The 26,265-nt window shown below is 59.5% G+C and overlaps 2 protein-coding genes across 2 annotated transcripts; one reads left to right on the top strand and one right to left on the bottom strand.

The window, feature by feature from the left end:
* Positions 1–527: 527 nt before the first annotated feature.
* ADAM8 (ADAM metallopeptidase domain 8) lies at positions 528–11,863 on the top strand (the record flags this gene model as incomplete). The annotated part of the gene is made up of 21 exons (XM_082285806.1): positions 528–594; positions 1,747–1,856; positions 4,949–5,025; positions 5,242–5,320; positions 5,414–5,490; positions 6,170–6,356; positions 6,732–6,797; positions 6,894–6,962; positions 7,527–7,696; positions 7,784–7,865; positions 8,414–8,562; positions 8,781–8,958; positions 9,624–9,713; positions 9,944–10,139; positions 10,324–10,423; positions 10,500–10,686; positions 10,778–10,855; positions 10,938–11,022; positions 11,133–11,247; positions 11,323–11,515; positions 11,708–11,863. 21 exons carry the CDS (start codon positions 528–530, stop codon positions 11,861–11,863), a joined length of 2,511 nt encoding a protein of 836 aa, XP_082141932.1.
* Positions 11,864–12,940: 1,077 nt separating this feature from the next.
* Positions 12,941–26,260, bottom strand: ERLIN1 (ER lipid raft associated 1). Its single transcript, XM_082286563.1, has 12 exons — positions 26,200–26,260; positions 25,615–25,770; positions 24,666–24,747; positions 24,136–24,182; positions 20,633–20,694; positions 19,248–19,373; positions 18,262–18,335; positions 17,769–17,827; positions 17,146–17,237; positions 16,596–16,685; positions 16,220–16,299; positions 12,941–16,067 (listed from the first exon to the last, which is right to left on the bottom strand). The coding sequence occupies exons 2-12, from the start codon at positions 25,725–25,727 to the stop codon at positions 15,849–15,851; spliced, it is 1,044 nt and encodes a 347-aa protein (XP_082142689.1). The 5' UTR covers positions 25,728–25,770; positions 26,200–26,260; the 3' UTR covers positions 12,941–15,848.
* Between the last annotated feature and the right edge of the window lie 5 nt (positions 26,261–26,265).

Raw genomic sequence — 26,265 nt, 5'->3', positions numbered from 1 at the left:
GGCAGTTTCCAATGCCCCCTGCCCCTCCCCACGGACCCTCCCCTGATGCCACGTGGCCCCTCCCTAATGCCCCACGGACCGTCCAGGTGCCCCGCACCACCCCTCCTCAAATGCCCCGCGGACAGTGCCCCGCGGACACGCTCCAATGCCCCGTGGATCCTCCCCACGCTCCACAGACCCTCCCGGTGCCCCTGTACCCTCCTCAGTTCCCCACGGACCCCCGTGGTGGCCCGGGGGCCGTCCCCATTTCCCTACGGATATTCCCCGATGGCAGCGGACCCTCCTCAGTGCGCCACTGGACCCCCCGGCGCCCCGTGGGCTCTCCCCAGTTCCCCACGGCCCCCACCCCGATCCCCGCGATGCCCCGTGTCCCCCCAGCGCCCAGAGCCCCCCGGCACCCCCGTTCCCCGCCGTGGGCGGCCCGTCCCGCCGCGCTCCGCCCCGTCCCGTCCGCGGGGTGGGTGAGTCACGGCGGGCGGGGGCTGCCGGCGGCGCGGCGAGCGGGGGCACGGCGGGACCTCCGAGCCATGGCCCCGCCGCTCCTGCTGCCGCTGCCGCTGCCGCTGCTGCTGCTGCTGCTGCTGCCGGCCCGCGGTGAGCCTGGGGTCCCGGGGGGGCGGCGGCAGCCACGGGACGGGGCGGGCGGGGAGTTTGGGGGGCGTGCGGCGGGACCCCGGCGCGGGGCAGGGATGGAGGCACCGGGATGCAGGCGCCGCGGGATGGGGATGCTTTGCTTTTCCCCCGCGGCTCTCGGGGGGAAGTCCCGGGGTCCCGGGGGCACCTCTGTCCTCGCTCCGAGGGGGGGGACGATGGAGAAGGGACGCCCGGGGCCAGGCTCGCTCCCACGGGGATGCTCCCGGTACCCCGCCGGGCCGTGCGGGCACCTCGGGAAGGCGAGAGGCGGGTCGCCACCGTCACTCGGGCCAGCCGGGGGTCGCCCGTCACTCGGGCGGCGAGGTCGCCCGTGACTCATCTGGCTCCCAGCCGCGGGCGAGGGCCGTGGGCACCCCCAGACCGAGCACCCAGCCCCGTCCGAACCCGGCTTTTGGGACTCCCGGGAAAAGCAGAGGGTTTATGGCAGAAATTCTCCGTTCCGACATCCATGGAAGGCTGGGAGGGGGCTGAGCCACCCAGGCACCAGCCGCTCTCCCAAACAGCCCCCACAGCCGCCAGACGCCGAGTCACACGCGGTGGCATCACCATGGGGAGCTGGAAAACCTCCCTCTGTACTGCTGCACCGGGGACTCGGCGGGGGTTTCCAGCCCCAGAGGGACTTGCTCGCTCACAGGTGACACTGAGAGCTCTGTGGAGCTGGGGGGCTGCAGCTCCCTGGAGCCCGTCAGGGAGCAGCGTTCCCAGCAGGGCTTCCAGGACTTGCCCTTGGGGCTCATCCCTGCACCTTCATGTTGGCTGCTCCCATTTCCCCGGCTTCAGACCCGAGGGAGCGGCGCGAAGCTGTGTGGGACGGGAAGGGAGGGTTTAGGGTGGGGATCAGGGAAAGGTTCTTCCCCCAGAGGCTGCTGGGCACTGCCCAGGCTCCCCAGGGAATGGGCACGGCCCCGAGGCTGCCAGAGCTCCAGGAGCGTTTGGACAGCGCTGCCAGGGATGCCCAGGCTGAAGTTGTTGGGGCGTCTGGGCAGGGCCAGGGGCTGGATCCATGATCCCTGTGGGACCCTTCCAGCTCAGGGTATTCCAAGACTCGATTGTTCCTGGGCATCTGTCTCAAAGCCCTTTGGCTTTCCCCAGGCTCCGCTGCTGGGCGGCAGGAGCAGCTCCCCCACGTCGAGAGGTACGAGACGGTGCTGCCGCGGGAGCTGCCGGTGCCCCGGGGGAAGAGGGACCTCTCTGCGCCTCCGGTGAGTCACAGCTGGGCACAGCCGCCCTCGCTGCCTTCCAGGGAATCTGCCCGGGGGGTTGCAATCAGCAGGGATCTTGTCCCACCACCACCATCAGAGCTGCACCCCTTGACCAACAATTTGGCCAGACCCGCTCAGCCGTGCACCGAAAGAATGGCGTGCTGCCCATTTCCTTGCCTTGCTTTCATCCCAGAGGATGGAGATGTTGAAGCAGTTGATCAGATCAGCTTTTCTGGGCTGTTTGGGGTCTAATTAGGACCTGCAAACAGTGGGGTACACTCTTGGAGGGAGGGGCTGCTTTCTCCAGTGCTTTCTTTGGAGACACGACCCAGCGGTGCCACCTCTTACAGACTGGAGTGATCTTGTGACATCTGGTCTTTCCTCAAGGAGGGGTTTGTGAAGCCTCGTGGAGCTGTAAGCACTTTTCTTGCTGTGTTTGCTGAAGTTGGGGTATTTTTGTCCTTTGGGACAGAGAAATAAGAATCAGAAAGTTGCAGAAATCCACATGAAAGGAAGCCAGTGCTGTTTTTCTTGGGAAACCTGGCAATTTGGGGGAAGGAGTGGGGTTTGAGTCAGGAGTTTGGAGTGCTTGATGTTGACATCCGTAGGTTGCCTTGACCTCAAAGATACTTTCCTCATTGCCTTACAGTGAAACTCAGCCAGGTTTTTTTTGATTCCTTTTCTAGACCCAAAAAGCGCCGATTTTAGCGCCTGGAGGGATGGAAGGACAGGGGACACGTATTCCCTAGTGCCATGCAGCACGTTCCTCTGTGATTCAAACCCTTCCTGATAAGCTAGCTTCAAAAACACTCCCCGAAAGCATCTGTTTTCCCTGCTCTAGAAACCTAAACTTGTCCACGAGATAAACATTCCCCAGGCTATTTAGAGACGCCATCTGTGCCGGGTGTGCGCCAGGCGGCTCCGCACCGATCCCCCCGGAAAGGGGAGCTCACCCACCTCGGGATCCCTCTGGAGACAACATCTGCCATGAGCTGTGCGCCCTGGGGCTGTCTGATGGGTGGCACCTGGATTTGGTCTTGGCTTGGGTGGTCCTTGGACATCTCAAACCTGCCTTGCTGAGGGTAGGAAGTCTCCTGCCTTCCAAGCCCTTTTATTTTTTCCTCTTGGAGAGAGGTTAGATTTGCTCTCTTGGTCTTCTGGGTGGGGAAGAAGTTCTCGGCAAGGCCCTCTGAGACAGAGATGGGTGTTCTCCATGCTGGCTCCTCCTGTAGCTGGGATGGGCTTGGGCCACCAGGAGCTGGTTCTGGGGTCGGAGTGACTGGGACACCTGGGGTTGGTCGAGCAGAGCCGCCAGCCAGGTGAGGGTTGAAGCAGACCAGCTACACCCTGGCTTTGCTCAAACCCAAAAGTTCATCCCTGCAGACAGGGTGGAGCCCCGGGTCCTGCAGTGCAGGATCTCCTGGGTGCCAGCCTTCCCACCAGCACAGCAGGGAGCGTGGCAAACCTGGCTTCTGCATGGAAAGGGATTGGGAAAAGTGAGGCCCAGCCCTACTGCGAGGCCTGTTGCCTCTTCCCGCCCAGGGAAGAAACACCCTGTGCTGGGGTGGGACGGGACATCCCGTCCCCATCCTCTGCAGGCTCTCTGGGTCTCTTACTGGGACCAGCTGGAAGAAACCCCTCCTCTCCCTGTGCTCTGGCTGTGGCTCTGCTGTGCTGGCTCAGCACGGTCACGGGGCTCGCAGGGCTGCTCCCAAAGCCTTCCCATCTGGAGCCCTTGCACAGCCCATGCTAATGCAGAAGGGGGTGATTCACAGAAGATCTGTCAGGACTTTTTTATTTTAAACTTGCCCTGCGGTCATCTCCAAGAGAGGCTCCCTGACCCAGCACCCCCTTCCAAGTGCTTTCCTGCCATTCCTTGAGACCTCTTCTGGCCTCGGCCTTGCCAACAATAACAAAGGATGGCTTTGTTGGCGGACACGGGTCGGGACGGGCGGGAGACGCTGTTCATAAGAGAAGAATTTTCCAGGGACCCGTGAGCGCGCTGGCACGCCGGCCTGGAACTGCAAACCAGGGAGAATCGGGGGCAGCTGAGTGACAGGCAAACCCTCTCACCTGGCCCCGCTGGCGCTGAGTCAGCAGGGCTTTCTGCTCAGCCTGGCTCCTGCGGGGCGCAGATCATCTCCCCGGGAATGCTGAGCCATGGTATGACAGCCGGTGCTGTCATGCTCCCCAGGGAGAGGCAGCACACCTCATCCCTGAGGAATGCTGGCCCCATGGGAAAGGTTTGCTTTGCCTTTGGCTCAGCTCTCTCCACACCTGGGTTCTGCAAGGGCTGAGGATGTGCCCCCAGAAGAGGTGGATGTGCCCTCAGGAGAGGTGGATGTGCCCTCAGGAGATGTCTCAGGTCCCTTGTGCCAAGGGCACAGCCTGACACGGGACCATCAGTGTCTCCCAGTGACCCCAGTGGGATGGGGCCTCTGGAGGTGGAGATCACAAGATACCCCAGAGGGAAACACTTTTCCTGTAGGAACATCTCCATCCTCAGGGTTTGGGGCTCAGCTGGCTGAGCCACAGCCACCGTGACTCCCTCCCACCAGCAAAGGGGATCTGGGACACAGTGACACTAAAATCTGCTCTGAGAGGCTGCAGAGAGCCAAGGGAAGGTTGTTCCCTAAATGTGAGGTGGCGTTAGATCAGTCAGGGAGGGGGAAGTCTCTGCTGATAAGAGCCATAGGGATCTTTGTGGTTCGGCTGATGAGTAAGTGCTGAACTCAGGCCCCAGAAAAGGAGCTCTGTGACTGATGAGTAGGAAACCTCAGTCCCTGGCACGGCCATCTGCAGCCATGTGTCAGACACGGGAAACCAGACTTTGCTGACTCTGTCTCCTTGCGGGTGACCTGTTCTTCATCTCAGGATGTGCCGGGGATTTGCGTTATTGCCCACATGCTTTCTTCCTTCTCTTCTGATTTCCTGTGTCTGCTGGATGCCCCCAGGGCGAGCAGCCAGGCTCCCGGTCCCGCAGCGGGGCACAAGCAGACCTCGTCCCCTCTCTGGGCGGGACAGGGGCCTCTCTGGGGCAGCTCTCGCTCCTGCTGACGGTGGTTCTCTGATGGCACCTCTCTTCCATGCAGAGCACCTACCCGGGCCACGTCGTCTACAGCGTCCGTGCTGAAGGCAGGGAATACCTCCTGTGGCTGGAGAAGAACAGGTGAGTGCAGCTGGGCACCGTGGGGTGGCCAGGGTTGGGTTTGCATCCCACCTTTGCCGTGAGCAATCCTTCTCCAAGGCCTGGTGTCACTGCACTGGTGACCTAAGCCTCAGCCCAGAGCACTTTGTTCCCTCCTTGCCAAACCCGCCTTGGGGGGGTTACAGTCCCCACAGTCCCCAAAGTGGGGTCGCTGCTGACGCCCCGTCCCACCTGCAGGGCCCTGCTGGGGCAGCACTACACCGAGACTCACTACTCGGCCGATGGCTCAGAGATCACGAAGAAGCCGGACACCCAGGTACGGGCAGGCTCGGGGGGAGCAGCTTTCCCACCCCTGTGGGGGCCCTCCACGCCGGTGCAGCCCCCACACCTCTGCCCTCTCTCTCGGCAGGACCACTGCTTCTACCAGGGCCGTGTGCGGGGGCACCCCGGCTCTGCAGCGAGCATCAGCACCTGCGGCGGGCTCAGGTAGGACCCCGGCTCCCTGGAGCCCTGCTCCAGGCTGGGAACAGCATCCAGCCTCGGCACATGCCCCGGTGAGCCGGAGTGACCGAGCGCCGGTGACCGGGTGTGACCGAGCCCCAGTGACCGGGTGTGACCAAGCCCCGGCCGTGCTGATGGAGTGAGAGCTCAGCTTTCCCCTGCGGAAAGGAAGATGACATCCCTCTTCCTGCTGGAGGTGCTGACCCTGGCTGGGTGCCCGGCAGGAAAGGCACACGGCACTTTTGGGGGGCTGACTCACGGCAGTGGGGTGAGAGTGGAGCCCTGACACCACAGGAGCTCCGGGCAGGAGTGCCCTCGCTGGATCCATCCTGAACGGCTCAGCTGCTGAACGCCGGGATGTTCCTTCCTGCTGCCTGAAGCACCGGACACTCCCTGTGCCGTGGGTGCCGTGCCACAGCTGCCCCCTCCCAGCCCAGCAGCCGGCTGGGCAGCTGTATTTTTATAGAATCCCAGAATGGTTTGGACTGGAAGGGACCTTTAAGACCTTAAAGCCTTAAAGACACCTTCCGCTAGACCAGGGTGCTCCAACCTGGCCTTGGACACTTCCAGGGGTGGGGCACATATCGCTTTCGGGCGTGTGTGTAGGGTCTGTCCGCGTCCTGCCCGCCTCCCCAGAATGACGCCTGCCCCTCTCTCTCCGCAGCGGGTTTTTCCGGGTGAATGGGACCACCTTCCTGCTGGAGCCGCTGGAGGGGGCCGTGGCCGGCCGGCACGCCGTGTACCGAGCAGCTCACCTGCGGGGCAAGCGCGGCACCTGCCGGGAGCCCGGGGCCACCCTGGAGTACGACCGCGAGCCCAAAATCCCTGCGGCCATGAAGCTCTACCGCTGGGTAGGGATCGCACGCCCGCTCCTCCCTGAGCCGGGGCGTTCCGTGCCTCCTGGCCGTGCCCCTCTCCCGCCAGTTGTTGGCTGGGGTGGCCCCTGGTGGGAGCAGGCCCTCGGACCCTGTGCCATTGGCAGCAGTATCCTCGCAGGCCACGGGCTCTGTGGTGCCTGCAGAGCCTGGTGTGTTATCCCGGGGGCAGGTTTGGGTTTCCCAGCATGCAAGCTGGAAATGGAAACCCAGCAAAGCAACATCACAGAGCCGAGCTAGGAGACCTGCTAACCTTGGCAGATCCTCCAGGATCCAACACACCCCATGGGAGGGTCAGCTGCCTGGCTCAGTGAGCTGCAAGCTGAACCCCACTTTGCTCTTCCCTTCCAGAAATCCGGCCCGATACAGAAAGGTCCCCGGTACGTGGAGCTGGTCCTGGTCGCGGACAACCAGGAGGTAAAGTGGGCTGGACTGGTGCCTGTGGGTTTGCTGTCATGCCGTGCAGCGAGGAGCTCAAGGCCACCCTGGAAACCTCTCTGTGTCCTTCCATAGTTCAGGAAGCACAAGGACCTGCGCACCGTGCAGAACCGCATGAAGGAAATCGTGAACCATGTGGACAAGGTGAGCCCAGGGCTCTGGACCTGCCCTCCCAGCCCCAGTGTGGGCACAGAGGAGGTGGCAGACAGGTTGGCATGGGTGGGCTGGTGGAGCTGAAGCCAGTCTCAGGCCTGCAGGGGGCTGCTGCAGGGTGACCGCTCCCTTGGCCAGCCGCACGTGCAGCGTGGACACGGCAAGGGGCTCAGTTCTGTCCATAAGACAAGGGAAATTTCATCCTGTAACCCCTGGGAGCACATCCCGTGGCCACTGGAGCAGCTGCTAACAAAGGCAGGGATGCACTGGAGCATGGCAGGTTTCCTGGTGGCTCTGCTTCAGCCTCGCTTGTTGGTTAGCAGTGTGGGAGCAGCATCCCAGCCTTCACCAGCCAGGAGGGAGCCCAGAGGCCTGGGGGGAAGCCCTGCCCACACCATCACCCCACCCTGTATTATTTATTGAGGGTGACAGAGCTGATACTGCCCAGTGAGGAGCGTCCTGGGCTCGGCTGCAGGTCCCCAGGGCAGGTGGGACCTTCCCTCTGCTGCTGCAGCCCAAATCCAGGCTCTCTCTGGGCTGTGTCCCCCACTCCAGCTCTACCAGCCCCTTCGCCTGCGGGTGGCCTTGATCGGCCTGGAGGTGTGGAACCACAGGGACAAAATCACAGTCAGCCCCAACCCAGAGGTGACACTGGACAACTTCCTGCACTGGCGGGAGTCGGAGCTGCTGAGGAAGAAGCCCCACGACAACGCCCAGCTGATCACGTAAGGACAGGGGGCCACCACCTCGCCACCCTGCCAGCCCTGCTGCTGCCCAGGGCACGTGGCCACTGTGGCATCTCAACCCCACAGGGGCGTCGACTTCCACGGCAACACCGTGGGGCTGGCCAAGAAGCTGGTGATGTGCACCAGGGACTCAGGCGGCGTCAACCAGGTTGGTCCTGTGGTCTGCCCTCCCTGCACTGCAGCTTCCAGAGCCACTCCCTCCTCCACTGGTCCCCAGCTTTCCCCCTCTGCAGCCTTAGGGCTGGATTTGGTCCCTGGCATCTCTGCCCCCTGAGTGACTGACCCTCAGAGAAGTGCTGGGGCCGTGGGCATCCAGCTGGGCTCCCAGAGAAGCTCCATGGACACAGGAGCTGGGATTTCAGGAGGCTCTCAGGTGGCTGGGACTGGCTGTGCTCCTCATACCTCGTCAGGTCTGTGGGAACAGGAGCAGGAGTGATTGGCTGTAGTTCCTCTGGCTGTCCAGACCCACCACCAAGCATTGCTTTTTTGGAGCAGCCACTTTGTCTAAGCTCACTGACAGCCCTGAGAGACCAGTCTGGGGGTCTTCAGGGGCAACGGGACCACGTCCAGTTTGTGTCTTCCCTTACCTGAGCATGGCAGCGTGAGGGGACACCTTGCAGAGCCCTGGCAGCCCCATGGAGAAGCTGTGGAGAAACCACAAGGGCGCTTAATCCACGCTGCGCTCCTTGTCCCCAGGATCACAGCACAAACCCCATTGGCGCCGCGTCCACCATGGCTCACGAGATGGGGCACAACCTGGGCATGTCTCACGACGAGGACGTGCCCGGCTGCCGCTGCCCTGTGTCCAAAGCTGACGGGGGATGCGTCATGGCAGGGAGCGTTGGGTGAGTGAAGGAGATGGGGGGACATCCCTGAGCAGCAAACATGCTGAGGTGTCCTCTGGCAGTATCCTGATGGGGTGAAACCCGTGAGATGGCCAGGTCTGGGTGGACATTCCACCCCACCCCACCCCACGCCGCTGCAGTGCCTCTGGGCCTGCCGGTGGCCCACCAGCTCCCCCCGGGCTCTCTGCTCACGACCGCCTGGTTTTGTGTCCCTCCAGGCTGGTCTACCCCAAGCTCTTCAGCCGGTGCAGCGAGCAGGACATGTGGCAGTTCCTGGGGGACCCCCGGACCAGCTGCCTGCTGAACGCCCCGCGGGCGGACGAGCTGTACGGGGGCCCGGTGTGCGGGAACCAGTTTGTGGAGCGGGGAGAGCAGTGTGACTGCGGCACGCCCGAGGTAGGGGGGTCCCCGAAGGGCTGCACTGAGGGTGGGCGGCAGGCACCAGAGATCTGTCCAGTGGACTCTCCTCTTGTGCTGCTTCTGCCAAGAAATAACTCACAGAGGATATTCGTGTGTGCCCCCCTCATGTGGCTGGCTGTGATTTTAGCCTAGGAAAGATGGACACCCCCCATGTCCTCCAAAGAGGTGACCCAGGAGGGGACATCGGGGCACGTTGTTCTTTCAAGAGCTGTGCTCAGCTGTTCTTCATCCCTACCAGCCCATCGAGGGGGGGAATTGAGACAAACAGCCGGGCAATGCCTCTGGGATGAATCCCTGGTCACAGCCCTGTGCTGGGACCTGAAGGAATGCCCCCCTGATTCAAGGAGCACAGAAATGCTCATGTTTTCTCCTTCCTGGAGACGTGCAAAGGGGCCCAGCTCAGGCTCCATCTTCTGAAAAAATCCCTTCTGGTCCTTTGGTTTGGTGTTGGTAATGAGGGTGAAGAGGCAGCAGGAACGGTCCCCACCTGGGATGTTGTGGTGGCTTTGCTCCTTGGTTCAGCCATGGCAGCTACACTGCTGTGGGCACCTGGTGACACGGCCACCTGGTCCCCTCAGAAAAGAAGGAAAGGGTCCTTCCGGGGGCTTCCAGGAGGGTTTCAGTCCATCCCTGTCTTGCAGGAGTGCTCGGACCGCTGCTGCAATGCCACCACGTGCCAGCTGAGAGAGGGAGCCGAGTGTGCCCGAGGGGAATGCTGCCAGGACTGCAAGGTACTGCCGCCCACAGGGGACCAGCTCGGCAGGAACTTAAGTAGAGGAAGAGCCGGTCCGAGCCTTGGAGGTGTCTCTGTGCTGTGCAGTAGCCCAGTCAGCAGCAGAGTGTCAGTGTCTGGATCCACGGGGTGCTGGGAGGCGTTTCCCAGACCGGGGTGTTGCTGTGCCGCGGTGCCCGGAGATGTGAGAGCGCCCAGGCAGCGCTGGCATCCCTGTTTTCCGTGCAGGTGAAGGCTGCAGGTGTGCTCTGCCGGGCCAGCAAGAACGACTGCGACCTTGCCGAGCACTGCAGCGGCCTCAGCGCCGAGTGCCCCGAGGACGTGTTCCAGGAGAACGGCGTCTCCTGCCAGCACGGCAGTGGGTACTGCTACAACGGGGCCTGCCCTTCGCACGGCGAGCAGTGCCGGGCGCTCTGGGGCGCAGGTAGGGCCCCCTCCCTGCCCACCCTCCCGCCCCACCTGCTGCGGGATGTGCCCGAAGCCCCTCGGGCCAGCGCATCGCCCGGCCGTGGTCCGTTCCTGCATCCCGAGCTGTGGCGCTGCCGATCCTAAAGCGCGGCCGCTGGCGCCGGCACAGCTCCGTGTGACCCTTTCCGTGCGTCCCGCAGAGGCGCAGGTGGCTCCCGACGTCTGCTTCAAGCACAACAGCGAGCAGCACGTTCACCTGCACTGCCTCACCGAGTACGGGAAGCAGCCCTGCAGCCCCAAGTAAGGAGCGGGGCGGGGGGATGGCCCAGCCCGGCCGAGCTCTGCCCGCTGGCGCTCACGGCTGCGCGTCCCGCAGGGATGTCAAGTGCGGCACGCTGCTGTGCCTGAGCGACAACACCCAGCCCATCCTCGGCAGCGGCTACTACTCCTTCGGCTACTACTTCGGCCGCTTCAAGTGCAAGGCGGTGATCGCGGGCAGCGACGCCGGCGAGGCGGCCGAGCTGCGGCTGGTGCCCACCGGCGCCAAGTGCGGGGAGGAGATGGTGAGAGCCGTGCGGGGCCGGGCCGGGCCGGGCTGGGGGAGGGTGAGCGCCGGCCCCGGGGCAGCCTCAGAGCCCCCCTGCCTGCCCCCAGGTCTGCTACGCCGGGCGCTGCCAGAACCTGCTGGTCTACGGCGACAAGAACTGCTCGGCCAAGTGCAACAACCACGGGGTACGCGCTGAGATCCCTCCGCAGAGCTGCTGCGGGCCCCGGCCGCACGGCCACCGCCCTGACGCTTCCCCCCTCCTCCCAGGTGTGCAACCACAGGCGGGAATGTCACTGCGACCCCGGCTGGGCAGCGCCCTACTGCGAGCAGGAGATCTCGGGGATAGCCACAGGTACGGCCCGCTCATCCCGACGCGTGTCCCGAGGAGGGAGCCTGGGGAGGGGGCTGGCACCGGCTGCGAGGTGCTGCTCCATCCCCAAGCGCCCGGGTCGCTCCCCACAGGCAGCAGCAGCGTGGTGCTGGCGGCCGTGCTGGCCGTGCTGGCCCTGGCCGGAATCCTGCTGGGCAGCGGCGTGGTGCTCCTCAGAGCCAGGGCGGCGCGGCGCTCCCACAAAGGGTAATTCCCGTCTCCGCTTCCCTCTGAGCTCGAGGGGTGCCCGGAGCAGCTCCACATGGTCCCTGTGTCCCACAGGAGCTCCAGCGGGACTCCCTCGGGCCTCGCCAACCCGCTGTTCCAGGAGGGCGGCCGGACGCGGCCGTGCCGCCGCCAGCTGTCCAGCCGGGACATCGGCCAGCCCAGCCTGGTCAGCAGCACGGCGGCCCCGCGGCCGGCCCGGGCCCAGAGCCCTGTGCTGGCCCTGCAGCCATCGGCACCCGGCCCCCAGGTGCCACCTCGGTCCCCTCCGGGATGGCCCCCGCAGGTACCCGCCCCTCCCAAGCGGCCCCCCGGACCCGTGCGGGGCACATCCGCGGGGTGGCCCGGGCTGGAGCCTCGGGGGGCCCTTCCTCTGCTCCCTGCCCCGCTCCGGGTCCCTCCTGGTGCCCAGGTGAGGCAGGCGGGTCTCTCCTTCCGCCAGGCGAAGCCGAAGCCGCCCAGCAAACCTCTGCCAGCGCTGAAGAGCAAAGTGCCGAGCCAGGGCGAGGGGCCGCCGGCACCATCCCTCCCACCGGCACCCTTCCAGCGCTGTCCCCCGCCAAAGGTGGCCCTGAAGCCGCCCCCCGCCAGGAGGTGACCAAGGATGCTCCATCCGCCACCGCGGCCGGCCGAGGGGGGGCACAGCTGGGTGGGTGGCACAGCTGGGAGCCATCGGCTCGCTTCCCCCCTTACTTGAATTGCTGGCCGGCCCTCTCGGACCCTGCCCGCGGGGCACCAGTGTTTACAGATCCTCGAGTTGTGCCTTAATGGACTCGGCAGCCTCACGGCTGTCCCGCGGGGAGCCGTCAGCCGAGGCTTCCCAAGGAAACTAGGAGCCGGGACAATGCCAGCTCCGGTTTGGAGCACTGCCCCACACCGGCCCAGGCTCTTCTGCGCCCTGGGAGCTGCTGCTTTCTCTCCCGACGTCCTGAATGTGTCCTGCTCCTCCTGCCCTTCCCTGCTGGAGCTGCGGAGGGGAGGTCCTGGCATCCCGGGGCAGGAAGAGCGCTGCGCCGTGGGGACCGTGCCCCAGGAGCGCTGCCCCGGCTGGGGACGCCACATGGCGGGGTGGCACCAGGGGCTGTGGCAGGTCCAAGCTGGGCTTGGCCTCCCCACGGGGCTTTTATCTCTGAAGGTATTCCTTGAGTTACTGTTCAAAAGGGAATTCCCTGGGAGCCTTTTTACTGCAGCCATTTATTTATGACCCTTATGTGACCATTTTGAGCCACTTGCTGTAAAACCAGGCATCCCATTTTTTATATAATTCAGGTTTAAGGCTTTTATACCAATAAAGACTGAAGCTAGAAGTGTCATGGGCTATGTCTGGGCAGGAGGGGACAGCAGGGTGGCAGCAGGCAGGGAGCTGTGCGGGGAGCAGGGAAGGGGGAAGAGGGTTGGAGCTGAGCTCCCCAATCCAGTGCCAGAGCCACGGGAGCTAAACTGCAGTACATTTTGCCAGCCACGAAGAGCCAGGCTGCCCCAGGGGCTGCAAGACGCTGCAGGGAGGCCCCTCATGCCCAGCACCATCCTGGCTGGGGCCTGCTTTGAGCCCAGGGGGCTCCCAGGGTGGCAGTCGCTGCAGCTTAGAACATCCACACCACACAGTGCTGCTGCACGGTGAGAGGTCCCCCACTTCGTGTGCCACCAGCCCTAGGACACATAAAACCATCCAAAAAATGTTAACAAAATAATTTTATTCTGCTTTATCAAAAGAACTTAACACTGTGAATGTAAACCTGACCGTATGTATCGTGTTTCCTTAAGGAGATGCAGATCCAGGGGCAGACCCCCCTAGTCACGGCCCCACACAGGCCGTGGGAGTGGAGAGAAAAGCCAGTTCAATCCCAAAATCCTGGCTGCAGGCGTGTCCCTGCTCACAGCTGGGGCTCAGAGGGCAGCACAGCCCCCGCCAGGGTGCCACAGCCGTGGCCATCCCCTCCTGCACACTCTGGGGCTGCTGCGGCAGCGGCTGGGGAAGCAGGGAGGGTGGGGGAGGCTGCTGCAGAAGGCACTGAGCATCACACATGCTGCTGCAGGACCTGGGACCGTGGGAGCAGCCCCGGGGGGCCCTCAGACCACGCGGGGAGGTGGCTGATGCATACGGAGGGACACTGAGCCAGTGACAGCCACTTAAGGCAAAGCCATGCACCCGCCCGGATGGCGCAGGGAGGCACAGCAAGGCTCAGATCCAAAGGGAAGTGGCTCCTCCTGCACTGGCTTGGAAGGCTTTCCTGCTCCCTGCATGGACATCTTGCTCTGGTCACTGCAGGAGAGGTGTGACCTGCCTGGTCATTGCTCCCAGCAGTTCCCCTGGTGCCCTTGTCACTTCCAGGCTGGCAGTACCTACCCTGTCCATCCCAGCCATTCCTGATGCCCAGCGCATCTGTCCAACCCCAGTAACACATGAAGAAAATCACAGGGACTACATCCCTGCCAGCATTCCCTCCAGCAGTGCTTCTAGCCTATAAAGCCTGTCCTCATCCCAAAATCCAACCAAAGCAGGTGCTGCCGGGGTGAGGAGAGGCCGCGTGGCAGGGCAGAGATGAGACTCCACTGCTTCTTCAAAGCCCATCCCACAGGAAAAAGGGCACTCTACAAGCCAAGCAGCATTTCCAGGAGACATTTCAAACACTACAAAACACACTGCCACCCGCTCTCCGCCCTGGTGCCCTGGACCCGGCTCCTGCCAGGGCTGGGTTGGAAGAGGAGCTGGTATGGTGGAGCAGAGCATCAACTGAGCCTTGGGAATTTGCAGGCAGATGGAGGACAAGAAAGACCACCCAAAACTGCTGCAAAGTCCCACAGTTATGTCTTACACCCTGCAGGAGGGGCAGGGCCAACACAACCCTGCTCTGCCCCAGAGATGGAGGAGAGGCAGCCAGGGCAGGAGCAGAGACAGCAGCAGGCACCGTGTGTCACTGAACTTCCTTGTGGAGGGACAGTGCCCTCCCTGGAGCCCAGCCACACGGGGTGGGGACGCGGCACTGCAGTGCCCGAGCCCACACACCTCCTCTGGGGACATCACGAGCACAGGAGAAGCTGGTTTGGGTTGAACGTATCTGAGTGGCAGGAGCTGAACACATCCCTCCCCTTGCCGTGAGGCTGCAGATGGTGCCAGGCACAGAAGATCTCAGTGGGCCGAGTGCCTGGAATGCCACCACCCTCCAAGGGTGGCACGGCTGCTCCGAGGGGACAGGACAGCAGGAAGGATGCAAAGGTGACCTGGCTGGCAGAGCAGAGCAGGTCTCTGAACATGCAGCAGCTGGGGTGCTCCCAGCTGGAGAACGGCATTCCAACTCTTGCCAGCTGCTCCTCCAGCCGTCGCAGCCCAGATCCTCACAGAGCACAAGGAGGAGCAGGTCCTAGGAGCAAGCACATCCTCACAGGCAGAGGGGAGGAAGGAGGAAAAGTGGAAAGCAGGTTGTCCCAGCAGATTGGCCCTCCCCAAGCACATCTCCCCCTCACCGTGCCACGGCACACCAGGAGCAGGGTCGGATGTATCACAACGCAGATCGGGACAGAAGATCCGCCTGCCAGCCAGCCTGGCCAGGCACGAGAGGAGCAGGGACACGCTCCTTGCCACAGCTGCTCAAGGACATACAAAGCAGGTCCCGCTTGCTGGAGCAGCGGATTTTGCACGGAGGAGCAGCAATGCCTCGCCTACTTTGCAGCTGAAGTGTCAGACATCTGATCTGCTGCACAGTAGGGTCCTTTCACTCTTCTCTTCCCCTTCACTTTGCCAGCATGGCAGAGCAGTGGAAATTCAGCCCCCTTTCTCTGGTGAATGACTTACAGGGAGGCTGGAATCTGAGCAAAGACTTGCCAGGCTCTGTTCCCAACCAGCTGCTCCGAGGTGCTCCTGAAATCTGGTTTAGGAGGCAATGAGACTCAGCCACCCAGTGGGAACACCACAGTCAGTCCCAGGCAGCCTGTGAGAGGCTCTTGCTTGGAGAGGGGGGTTGCACAATCCCTTCAGAGATCGCTTCCTCCAAATCCTTATCTAGTGCTGCTGTCTACAGGAATATTATGGCTATGCAGATCCTACTCCAATAACCTATTCCACACCAAAGCACTCCTTGCTCTGAGCAGGAACACGCTGGCCAAGGAGAGCCCACTCCACCGGAGTCCTTGAGGAGAGCGAGACAGCGTCAGCAGAAACCTTCACCAAGCGAAGCTTCAGTGGCAGGACAAGGGGAACCTCTTCACTCAGCCTCAGCCAGGAGCACTGGGCAATGACCAGTGTGCAGCAACACAGCACTCAAAGCCACATCTCCTTCCTCCAGAGTAATGCCTGCTAAATAACTGCACCTACCCCGGGAGGCTTTCCTGCTGTCTGTCGTTTAATATTCCAGTATAGGTATGTTAGTACAGGATTATCCCTCCTTTGGAAGCACCAACTTAACAGGGGGAGAAACGGAAGAGGCAGAGCCCTTGCAATCTGTTGCTAGAAGAAAATCACCCCAAGTGGCACCTATACACAAGATGTCCAGGCATGTGCTGCATCCGCCCCTCCGGCACAGGGCCTCATCCCCGGGCACAGCCGGGCTCGCTGCTGAGCTACACCGGGTTCCCTTCTGCCTCCCTCAGCCAGCTCTCTCCTTGCCTCTGAGGGGGCTTTCTCCAGAGGTCTCCAGGGCCTCCTGTGCAGGAAGGCTGGTTTCATGGGCAGTCCTCAGGCTGGCCTGCTGGAAGGCACAGGAGTCCAGAAACATGCCAGGGATGCGGTCGCCAAAGTACAGCTTGCTGTTGGCAGCGATTGCCTGGTACTTCATCAGCTCCAGATACTCAGGGGTCAGCTTCAGCTACGAAAAACAGAAACCAGAGACTCTAAGAGACAGCTTTCTGGGCCCTGCAGTGTTAGGTTTCATGTCAGGCAGCTGCCTCCTGGGGTGTGGGCTGTTAAATCAGCTTTTCACAGAGGAAAAGAGTGAGCGACCAGCTTCCCAGTGCTCACCTTGTTGGAGTCAGCCAGCTTCCGAGCAGCGTAGTACTCTGCATCAGCTTTTGCCTTCTCCCTTGCCAGGAATGCAGCATCTGACACAGCAGCAGAGGAGTGACAGGAAAGAAAGCATTAGGAAATGACTGGTCCCATCACACTGAACACCCGAGCCCTCATCCCGTGGGGACCAGCTGACCCAGGAGTGCCCGTGACAGCCTGGCTGGCCCCGTGCCTGCCCTGAAGCTTCCTGGAGAGTTCCATGCACAGGGCAGGAACGCCCCCAAGTGCCCACCCTTGCACCTCTGCAGCTCCCCTGATGACTTGTGCAGGTCTGAGGTTCCCCTACCTGCCACCACCCCCAGCTGGCAGACAGCCCCAGCAGCATGGTTACCTTCAATCTCAGAAATCCGCTTCTCTGTTTCCTTCTCCATGATCTTCTGCTGGTAGTGAATCCTGGCCACCTGTGCAGCCTTCTCTGCCTCTGCAATCACAACGGCCCAGCTGGTAAAGTTGCTCCCCAGGGCTTGAGCACCAGCATCTGGCTGCAGGATCTGCCACACCAGGAGCTGGTTCCCTGCTCCCTCCCTTCCCACTCAGTGCCAGTCTGAACTCCAAGCAGCTCAGTAACAGGAAGAAACGCAGTGCTGATGTCTGCAGAGCTGACAGCCCATTTACAAACGTGATCCCTCTGGCACAGGGACATGGAGCTCCAAGCCCAAGCAGTTCTTCCAGCAGAGTGATTTCCTCTTCCACTGCAGGACAGAGGTGCTCCCTGCTCTGCTGCTGAGGGATTTTCACTCAGATGTTCAAAACAACTGCTTGCACAGCCTGGCTGTGCCTCCCTCAGGGAGCTGTCAGTGATAGAAGACAATGTCCTGCCCCAGCTCAGCAGGGAATGCAGGAATGGAGGCTCAGCCTGCGACATTAATTGGTGACGTTACCAATGAGCGCTTTCTTCCGGTCCGTCTCCGCCTCCTTCTCCACCACCTTCTGCCTCTGGGCTGCAATCAGCAGCTTGGTCTTCTCAGCCTCCCTGCAAGGGGAGAAGCATTATCCTGGGTAAAGGGAATGAGGAGCAGCTCTGCATGCCAGGAGAGGCCATGGGGACAAGAGGCCAGCCAGCTGCCAGCTCCCAGCCGCAGGGACTGGCTCTGTCTGCAGCTGTTTGAGTGCGTGCACAGGCCAGAGGAAGGGATCACCCCCTCTCCATCCGGCACTGCTGAGGCCACAGCTGGATGCAAGCCCAGTCTGAGGCCCTCAGGACAGGGAGCAGGGCAATGGGGGCTGGGAGCTGGGCTTGCTCAGCCAAAGGTGAAGGGAGATCCAACAGCATCTCCTTCTGCCCAAAGGCATCCCAGAGATCCTGGAGGGGAGCTTATGGGCAAGATACCAAGACCCTTGAGCCCTGATTTCAGTATGGAAATGGAAACCAGAAGGCACAAGTGCACCTGGCCAAGCACACACTGCCAGGAGCTCACCTCTCCAGGGCAGAGCTTTCCAACAGCACTGTGCCTGTGCAGGACCCTCAAAACTAATTAATGCAATTTTATGTCCAGCTACTCACATTAGCTCAAAGTTTCTTCGGATGGCCTCTGGAATTTTGGGTTTTGTAACACGCACAGCCTGGGAAGGAGAAAAAGGGAGCACATTTTGAATGAAACATTTTGATGCAAGCTGCATAACCAAGACATGTCTCTGCAAAACCAGCTGCAGTGCTGTGGACAGCAGTGCCTAATCCTCCTGTGGAACACTGCTGAGCACCAGCACTGCTGACCAGAGGTGTCCTACATTCCTATTTCCTGCCATCCATTCCAACCCACTCCCACCATGGGAGGTGGCTCCAAGCCCCGTCCAACCCAGCCTTTGGACACTGCCAGGGATCCAGGGGCAGCCACAGCTGCTCTGGGCACCCTGTGCCAGGGCCTGCCCACCCTCAGCATAAAACATTCCCCTTTCAGTTTAAAACTGTCATTCCTCGTCCTGTCACTGCAGGCTTTGTTTGGCAAAAAGTCCTTCTCCACCTTTTTAAATCTCTTTATTGAAAGGCCACAACCCACCTGGATAGTGAGACCTGGTGCCATTACATTGAGGTCTTTCTGCAGGGCCAACTTCAAGTTCTCATCTATCTGATCTGTGTTTGGAGGACAAAAGAGAGACCATTTAGCTTCTCATCCTTTCTCCCACAGCTTGTGTGGCAGAGAGCTGGCCCTGAAGGGCAGGTAACTCTACGGTGTAAGACAAAGATGCTTCCTGAGACCACTCAGTACATTGATTCCCTTCCTATGTCCCCTGAAAAACATTCCCAAAAGGAGAGTCACTTGTTAGTGACTAGGGAAGTTCAGCTATTGATCAATTTGTGTTCTCAGCTAAGTGCAAATGGCCTGCAGCACCTCAGCAGGACAGAATGCTCAGAGCCTGTGGTAGAAGTCTATCCCTTCTCAGCACTCAGACTTGGAGTACCTTAATATTAAAATTCTGACAACCTTTTATCTTCCATAAGCCACTTTTCCCCTGCTCAGCCACTCAAGAAGGAACACAACCTGTTCTGTCTTTGGGACACAGGTTCACCAAGGAGAATATGACCCGTGCTAATTCTTGAAGCACTCCACCTCCCTGCCAAAAACCTTCCAGCTCTCACTTGTTAAAAGACAGCCAGGAGGGAGCTGTGAAAGTACAGAAGTGAATTCAGGAACAGAACAGGGGCCTACAGGCAGAAGTAGAACAAGACAAATCCACTGTCATAGTGAAGGCCACGGGCATCACTGCACACACAAGAGCAGAGTGGCTGCTTTGTGCATCCAGAATCAGTGGGAAAAGACTGAAACCAAATTCTCACATGCAGATGGGGAAAGACAAAGGCACCTGAGTTACTATAGTTACAGGGGAAGTGGCACATGGATGGAAAAGGAACTGGATTCTAGACTGCAGCTCCAGCACAGGGGCAGTTTGCTCTCAGGGGCCAGCTGTAACATATTCCAGAGCAGCACAGGGAGGAGATTCCAGGGGGATCCCAGCTGGGATCACCCAGCTGCCATCCACTTACCAAAGAGCTCGATGTACACTTCCTGCAGGGTATGGGCACTGCAGAACTGGTTCAGCTCGTGGTGGATTTTGTTGAAGATCAAGGTCTTGTCGTAGTCTGCGGTGTAGTTCCGCACGATGTCGTACACTGGGGAGGGACAGAATCGCCACGGGTCACCACAGACACGTGCCACCACGCCAGGGAAGGAGTGCAGCACTGGGACAGGGCTCTTCAGGAGTTGGGTAGTCAAAGCCACACTGCCCTGCCCAGCTGGCAGGGAGAGGCCTGCTGCACACCCACTAGGGCTGCTGGGATTACACAGCTTCCAGGAGCAGCCATGGCAAGATGCACTGCCTGGTCCTGTTCTATCATCTGCATAAACAGATGAAACAGCAAAGCCTCACCAGGACTGCATGCACAGGAACAGGAACTGCTGTGAAGTGAAAACAAGGATCATTCCTACTATTTAAGCCAATCAGATCCTGCATCAAAAGGAGCACAGCCAGCCGGTCAGGGGAGGGGATTCTCCCTCTGCTCCTGCTGAGACCCCACCTGGAATTCTGTGCACAGTTCTGGTGCCTCCGACATAAGAAGGACATGGAACTGTTGGAGCAGGTCCAGAGGAGGCCACTGAGTTGCTGAGGGGACTGGAGCACCTCCCCTCTGGAGCCAGGCTGGGAGAGCTGGGGCTGCTCAGCCGGGAGAGGAGAAGGTTGTGTGGAGAGCTCACAGCTCCTTCCAGGGTCTGAAGGGATACAGGGAAACTGGAGAGGGACCCTGCAGCAGCAACTGGAGGGACAGGACACAGGGAATGGGTTCACAGTGCCAGAGGGGAAATTTAGGTGATATATATGGAAGAAATTGTTGGCTGTGAGGGTGGGGAGGCCCTGGCACAGGCTGCCCTGAGAAGCTGTGGCTGCCCCATCCCTGGCAGATGTCCATCTCCATCCCAAGGCCAGGCTGGACGACGGCTGGGATAGTGGAAGGTGTCCCTACCCATGGCACAGAGTGGAACGAGATGGTCCTGAAGGTCCCTTCTACACAAAACCTTTCCATGAGTCCATGAATTACAACAGGGATTCACCCTGCAGTGCCTCAGCAATGCTGGCACTTTGCATGAAGCTGTGCAGCTGCACAAAACAAGCTGTCTGTGTCTTTGGCTCGGTGAAATAAGAAAGTAAGAGGTTCCTACATGGCTTTTGTCTCTGTAGTTTTCTCAGGAGCCGAGCTGGAAGCCCCTGGGATCAATGCTACAGGACCGGGAGCCGTAAGGGTAACAAGGAATGGAAACAGACAGGGAAGCTTTCCAGACATGGAAAAGGGAAGTCCTGCAAACCAAGAGAGAGCTGCCACAGGAGGAGTGAAGACAGTCACAGCTCTGCTGGTTGAACCAGGACGGGAAATACCTGCATATGGGGCCAGCTTGTTCACAACTTCTATTCGGTCAATGTAGATCATAACGCCCCCACTGCAAGGGAAAAGAGAGTTCACCAGTCACCGCTGCAGCTGTTAACAGTTTACATATTGAAAGCAAAGGCATCTTTATCCCTCTTTTACCACATTCTGAGCATTTTGCAATGAGATGGCAGTGAACCCCAGTCCCTCTCTCTGCATAAATCACAAGCGTGCTCCAGCAAGCCTGCAAAGCACTTTCCTTTCCCTCTGTGATCTCCTGCTCGAGCAGCTAAAGGAAGATGTTTCTGAACAGGAATGTAGCTGCAAGCAGCAGGAAAGCAGAGAGGAAGGCAACAAGGGCAGCAGGTGACACCTGCCAGCAGCAGAGCAGACACCAAATGCAGACACACCTCAGCTCTCCTAGGCAGCAAACACGTGTTCCATAGAAAGAGCCCTTAGTTTAAGTCACACAGTCACTAGCTCCAGCAGGAGCTCGGCAAGGCCCACAGAAAGGAAGGAACAAAGCACTCGGCAGACTTCAATCCAGGTGCCCAGGGCTCTCCAGGAACACCAGAAGCACCCCAGCAGAGGGAGCCTGCAGGCAATCCTCTCCCCAGGGGATGGCGTGCTGCCAGACTGGCAGGGAAAAGGGGCACTCAGAGCTCAGGCTTGCCCCTGACCTCTGCTCTTACTGGTGTGGCTCTGAGAAAGTCATGCCCAGCCCTGGGTACCTGTAACACCAGAGAGGACAAACTCTACAGTGAAGGAAAAAACCCGTAACTTTCAACAGCTCTAAGTCTCTTGAGAGCGTGATTTCAAAGCAGAATACTCTTGTGATATTGTCCTTGGGACAAAGGCATATGACAGACCAGAAGCTTTAGCAGGAGCTGTTTAGAGACAGCTCATTCCTGGCAGTGAAACTCCCACATTCCCAAACTCAGTCTCTGGGATGTTTTAACTCAAACATATCCCCCACAACAAACTCCATTTCTTATTTTGCAGATCTTGGTTTCTGGCAGCTGAAAGCCAAGTCTGCAGAAAAACAACCTGAACTTGCCTGTGCCTGTGCTCTTTTGGAAAAGGCCTCCCAAGCCCAGCCTGTGCTTGCTCCAAACCTGCTTCACAACAACTGTGAGCTATAAACAGCGGTGATGGAAGGACCTCGTCTCCTGCAAATTTGGCATTTCGATTTTAAAGGGATGTCAGAAAGAAAAGGAGAGGGTCTGCAACACCCTGGATCCTATCAGGAGTCATCCACAGCCCCGTATCACCTCCCAGGCAGGAAAGGCTCTGGAATGGCACCTCAGGCCAGTGAGGACCATCTGACTGCAGCACCACCTTCCACAACAACGATGCCGAGGATCTCAGCCAGTGTGGGACACTAACTGGGATATTATCCACTGTTATTCCATTATTATGGCCCAGTGTGGTGGGGGATAAGTGAATTTTATCAGTCCTGCTGGTCATGCAATGGCTTTGAGGAAACAGGTGCCACTCAGACCCCAAAGCACTCAGGGAGAGAGGAACAAGGAGAAGTCCATAGGAAGTCTAAAAGGAGCATCAACACATTGGCCACGTGCACCTGGAAGAGGCTGAAGCACCATCAGGCAGCAGTGCTGCCTGACCTGACAGGACAAGGAGACAGCATCCAGGGAACGCCACAGGAGATGGACACGGACAGGAAGATCCTGGAGAGCCTCAGACAATTCAAGACCTAACTCAGGATTTAAAATCTCTATTTAATGTGTTCACTTAATGCTGCCAGGTACAAACAGGACAGGTAAGGCAAAAACTGGGGATGGGACAGCCACACAAACACTCAGAAGCTTCCTGATACAGATAAGGATACAGGGAACAGGAATAGAAAGATGGCGGAAGAGAAACCCCGCCTTTAAAATCCCATGGTTTAATATGTAAATACAAAACCTTAAACTGTTCAGGACCTGTTCTGGTAACAGACTTTGAACTGGGACAGTGCCACTCCAGGTGTGTTCCATTTGTTATTTATGAGCTAGTGTTTCACTATGGAAATGTGGATGCAAAGCTCTGGTATCGAGCAGCCGCAGACTTTGGATCCCAAATGCAGCAAATCAGGAGGCTCCTGCAGTAACACCCTAAAAATGGACAGGCCTACTGGGACCTTTGGTCAGCAGTGTATTCAATTATTAACTAAGAACTGCTTTCACCAGCTGTTTGGTGGTTTAAAGCCCATTTTTACTGCCTGTACCTTCCCAACCACCTGCATTGCACAACGGAACCCCACAAAGATGAAATTCAACGGGAATTTCATTTTTAGCTCCTAAATCAAAGAAGCACAGAATGGCTGAGGCTGGCAGGGACCTTTTGCTTGGCCTAAAGACTGTGTTTACCTCACTCCAAAGGGACTCTGGACAAGGCTCTGCAGTGACAGGACAAGGGGGAATGGGTTCAGACTGACAGAGGAGAAATTTAGGTGAAATATATGGAAGAAATTGTTGGCTGTGAGGGTGCCCAGAGCAGCTGGGGCTGCCCCTGGATCCCTGGCAGTGTCCAAGGCCAGGCTGGACACTGGGGCTTGGAGCAGCCTGGGACAGTGGAAGGTGTCCCTGCCCATGCCAGGGGTGGCACTGGATGGGCTTTGAGGTTCCTTCCTACCCAAACCATTCTGGGATTCCATGAAAGCTGCAAGACTGAACAACAACGTTATTTACAGATATTCCTGAAAAAGCTTTGAGATCTAAAACTAAAACCATGAGACCTTTATGTTAATATTTAACCCCATGTGATGTCTTAAGCTGAATAACTCCAAGAAAGTTAATATGGGTTAAACCTGATCAAAATTAACTCTGGTTTATTAATGTTGCCACCAACACTGAACTTTAAATTTCAACATGGTCACCACGTGTCATCACTTCAGTCACACTGATTTGTTTTTCTAAACAGAAATTCTGTAGAGGACCCTGAATGTAAAAGACAAGGAGAATCACCAGGGTTTTTTTATCCTGAAGAGTCATCACTTTAACTTGTGGATGAACCAACACAACAGGATCTGTAACCCAAGTCAACCAGCCCTCTCCTTCTGCTTGTTACAACTAAGCAGCTCTGAGCTGACAGAAGAATCAGCCTAATTATGCAGCAGGAATTTCATTTGGAAATGAACTTCCTCCCATCAGGAGGATTCCCACTCACTGTTTACTTCTGCCCACCACTGCGGCCAGCACTTGTATCAGCCACAGGACTCAGGGTGGAGAGAACCAGTGAGGGCAGAGCAAAGCACAAGCAATGGGCTGTCAGAGCAACCGAGGGGAGAAACCCAGAAAAACTCAAGGTAACACCACAATAAATGCAAATGCTCTCTGAACAGGAACTCCAGCAAGAGCCAGAGTGTTCCCTCCTGAGCCTCCTGCTGTTACAGTGGGATATACGTGTGACATTGGGGATTGGTTTCATGGTAGCTGCCTTCACCTCCCAGCCCTGTGTCCCAGCAAATGACCCCACAGCATGCATCTAGAAGGAACACAAATGGAAGCCCTACCTTGTCCCACAAGGCACATTCTTCACTTCATCAGTCTGCAGCGTGGTCTGCAACACAAACACAGCCAGCGCTCACACGCCGCTCCCTCCTCCGGGAAGGTCCTGCTGTGCCAGGCTCTCACAGCGGGAACACAGAGCCAAAAACGTGTCCTTTGCCTCCCTTGTGATGCCTGCAGGTGTGGGCAGAAGGCAAAGCTTCTCCTCACCTGCCTTTTGGGGGATGCACAGGCAGCTGTGCCTGTTTCCCTGCTCGGGGCACGCTCAGGCACGGGGCGCTCCTGGGGAGCAGGGACAGCCACAAACACGGACTGTCCTCCCCGAGCAGGACACTGCCAGTCCCAGCCACACACACACGTGCTGGGGAGGGCTTTCCAACAGGACAAACCCCGGCTGTCTACTGGCACCGAAGGCAGAAGGAACGTGGGGATTCCCAGGAGCTGTACATCCCAGAGCCCCTCTGCAAACAGCAGGGCCACCCTCCCCAGAGCTGCTCCCCCTCAGCCTCTCCCAGGGGAGAGAGAGGGCACTGACCTGCACGGATTTGAAGGTGGTGATGAAGGGGAGCATGATGTGGTAGCCAGGCCCGCTCGGGCTGGTCAGCAGCGCACCGCCCCTGTGGAGAGGGAGGAAAACAGGGAAAGGCTCAGGAGGGGGGAAACAGCAGGGGCTGGCCTTGAGGGCACACAGGGACAGTTCAAACTGCCGGGGGTCACAGCTGGGGGACTGAGGATTGCATCAGAGCCCCACACTTGCCAGCAATTCCCCAACAGAAGGGCTGAGTGCACCTGATCCTTGCCTGCTGCAACTTTGCTTGGGGCCTGTGAGCCATTAACTCTTGGAGAAGGCAGCTATTGCTAAACCCTCCCAGCATTGCAACATCACAGAGAGCTGCAAGAAGGCAGATTTCTCCTCCCTAAATAGTTCGCTGGTAACCATGGAAAAATCCAGCCGTGGATGCGATGCTGCCAGTTTGGATTTCGGCACAGCCCCTTGCCCAAAGCACAAAGAAAAATCCCCCAGGTTCTCATGCTCAACACGCTTGTAACTAAAGGGAAACAGCCCACGGTGGTGAGTGGGAAGGGCAGAGAAAACATTCCAAAGCACCGCCACAGCGGGAGCTCTGGCTGAGTAACAGTTTGGGACAAAGGTGATGGCTCTTGCTGGCACAGGGAGAGATCAACAGATGTGAGAAGGCACGATGGAGCAAGAGCTCTGGTCCTCTGAGCTCTGAAATCCAGTCTGTGAAAAGGGCAGGGAGGAAGGAGAGGGAGGAAAAGCAGCTGAGGGTTCAGAGATCCAAAGACACGAGAGTTCTGCACGGGGCCAGCGTGTCTGGGACTCACCAGCGCGGGCGGAAGGGACCAGAAATAACGGGGGCTGCACACCCAGGAGGAAAAAACCGGAGAGAAGTGCAGGATAGAGCAATCCCTGGGCCCGGGGATGAATCCCAGCTCCGGGAAGGCTCCCGGGGGCACCGTACCTGTAGTACACGGCCAGGTGTCCCTCCTCGACCCTGTGGATGGCGGAGTACAGCAGGAAGACGAGGAGCCCCGTGGCAGCCGCGGCCGCGGCCCCCGCCTGGGCCATGGCCATGCTCGCATCCCCTCCCGGCGCCGGGGGCTCCGCGGGCCCGGCCCTGCCACAGCAACACCGTCAGCGCCGGGCGGCACCGGCCCGGCACCGCCCCCGCGGCCAAGGAGACACCCGCGACAAACGCCACGGGCCAGGACAGGGCCGTAGGGTCAGGGCCCGGCCGCGGAGGGCGGCACCGCCCGCCCCGCCCCGCCCCGGGGCTGCGCCGGAGGGACCGCCCGGCACCGCCCCGCCCCGCGGGGACCCGCACCCGGCACCGCCCGGCCCCGGCCCCGTGCCTAGTCCTGCCCCGATCCGTCCCTAGGCCCTTGCCCTCCCTACCCCGTACCTATCCTAATCCCCAGCCCGTGCCTGTCCCTATGCCCACGCTGTCCTTTTCCCGCCCATATCCCTCTCCTGTCCTATCCCGATGCTGTCCCAGTCCCTGCCCTGTCCCTGTCCCGTACCTATCCCTCTCCCATCTCTCCCGTACCTCTCCCGTTCCCCACGTGCTGCCGAGGCCGCGCTCCCACCCCCGCCGCGCACGCGCGCCGGCGCG

Source organism: Coloeus monedula (assembly GCF_965178545.1).
Source record: "Coloeus monedula genome assembly, chromosome: 8".
Lineage (NCBI taxonomy): Eukaryota > Metazoa > Chordata > Aves > Passeriformes > Corvidae > Coloeus > Coloeus monedula.
The sequence above is the reverse complement of the archived record's forward strand: the minus strand, read 5'-3'. Positions and strand labels throughout refer to the sequence as shown.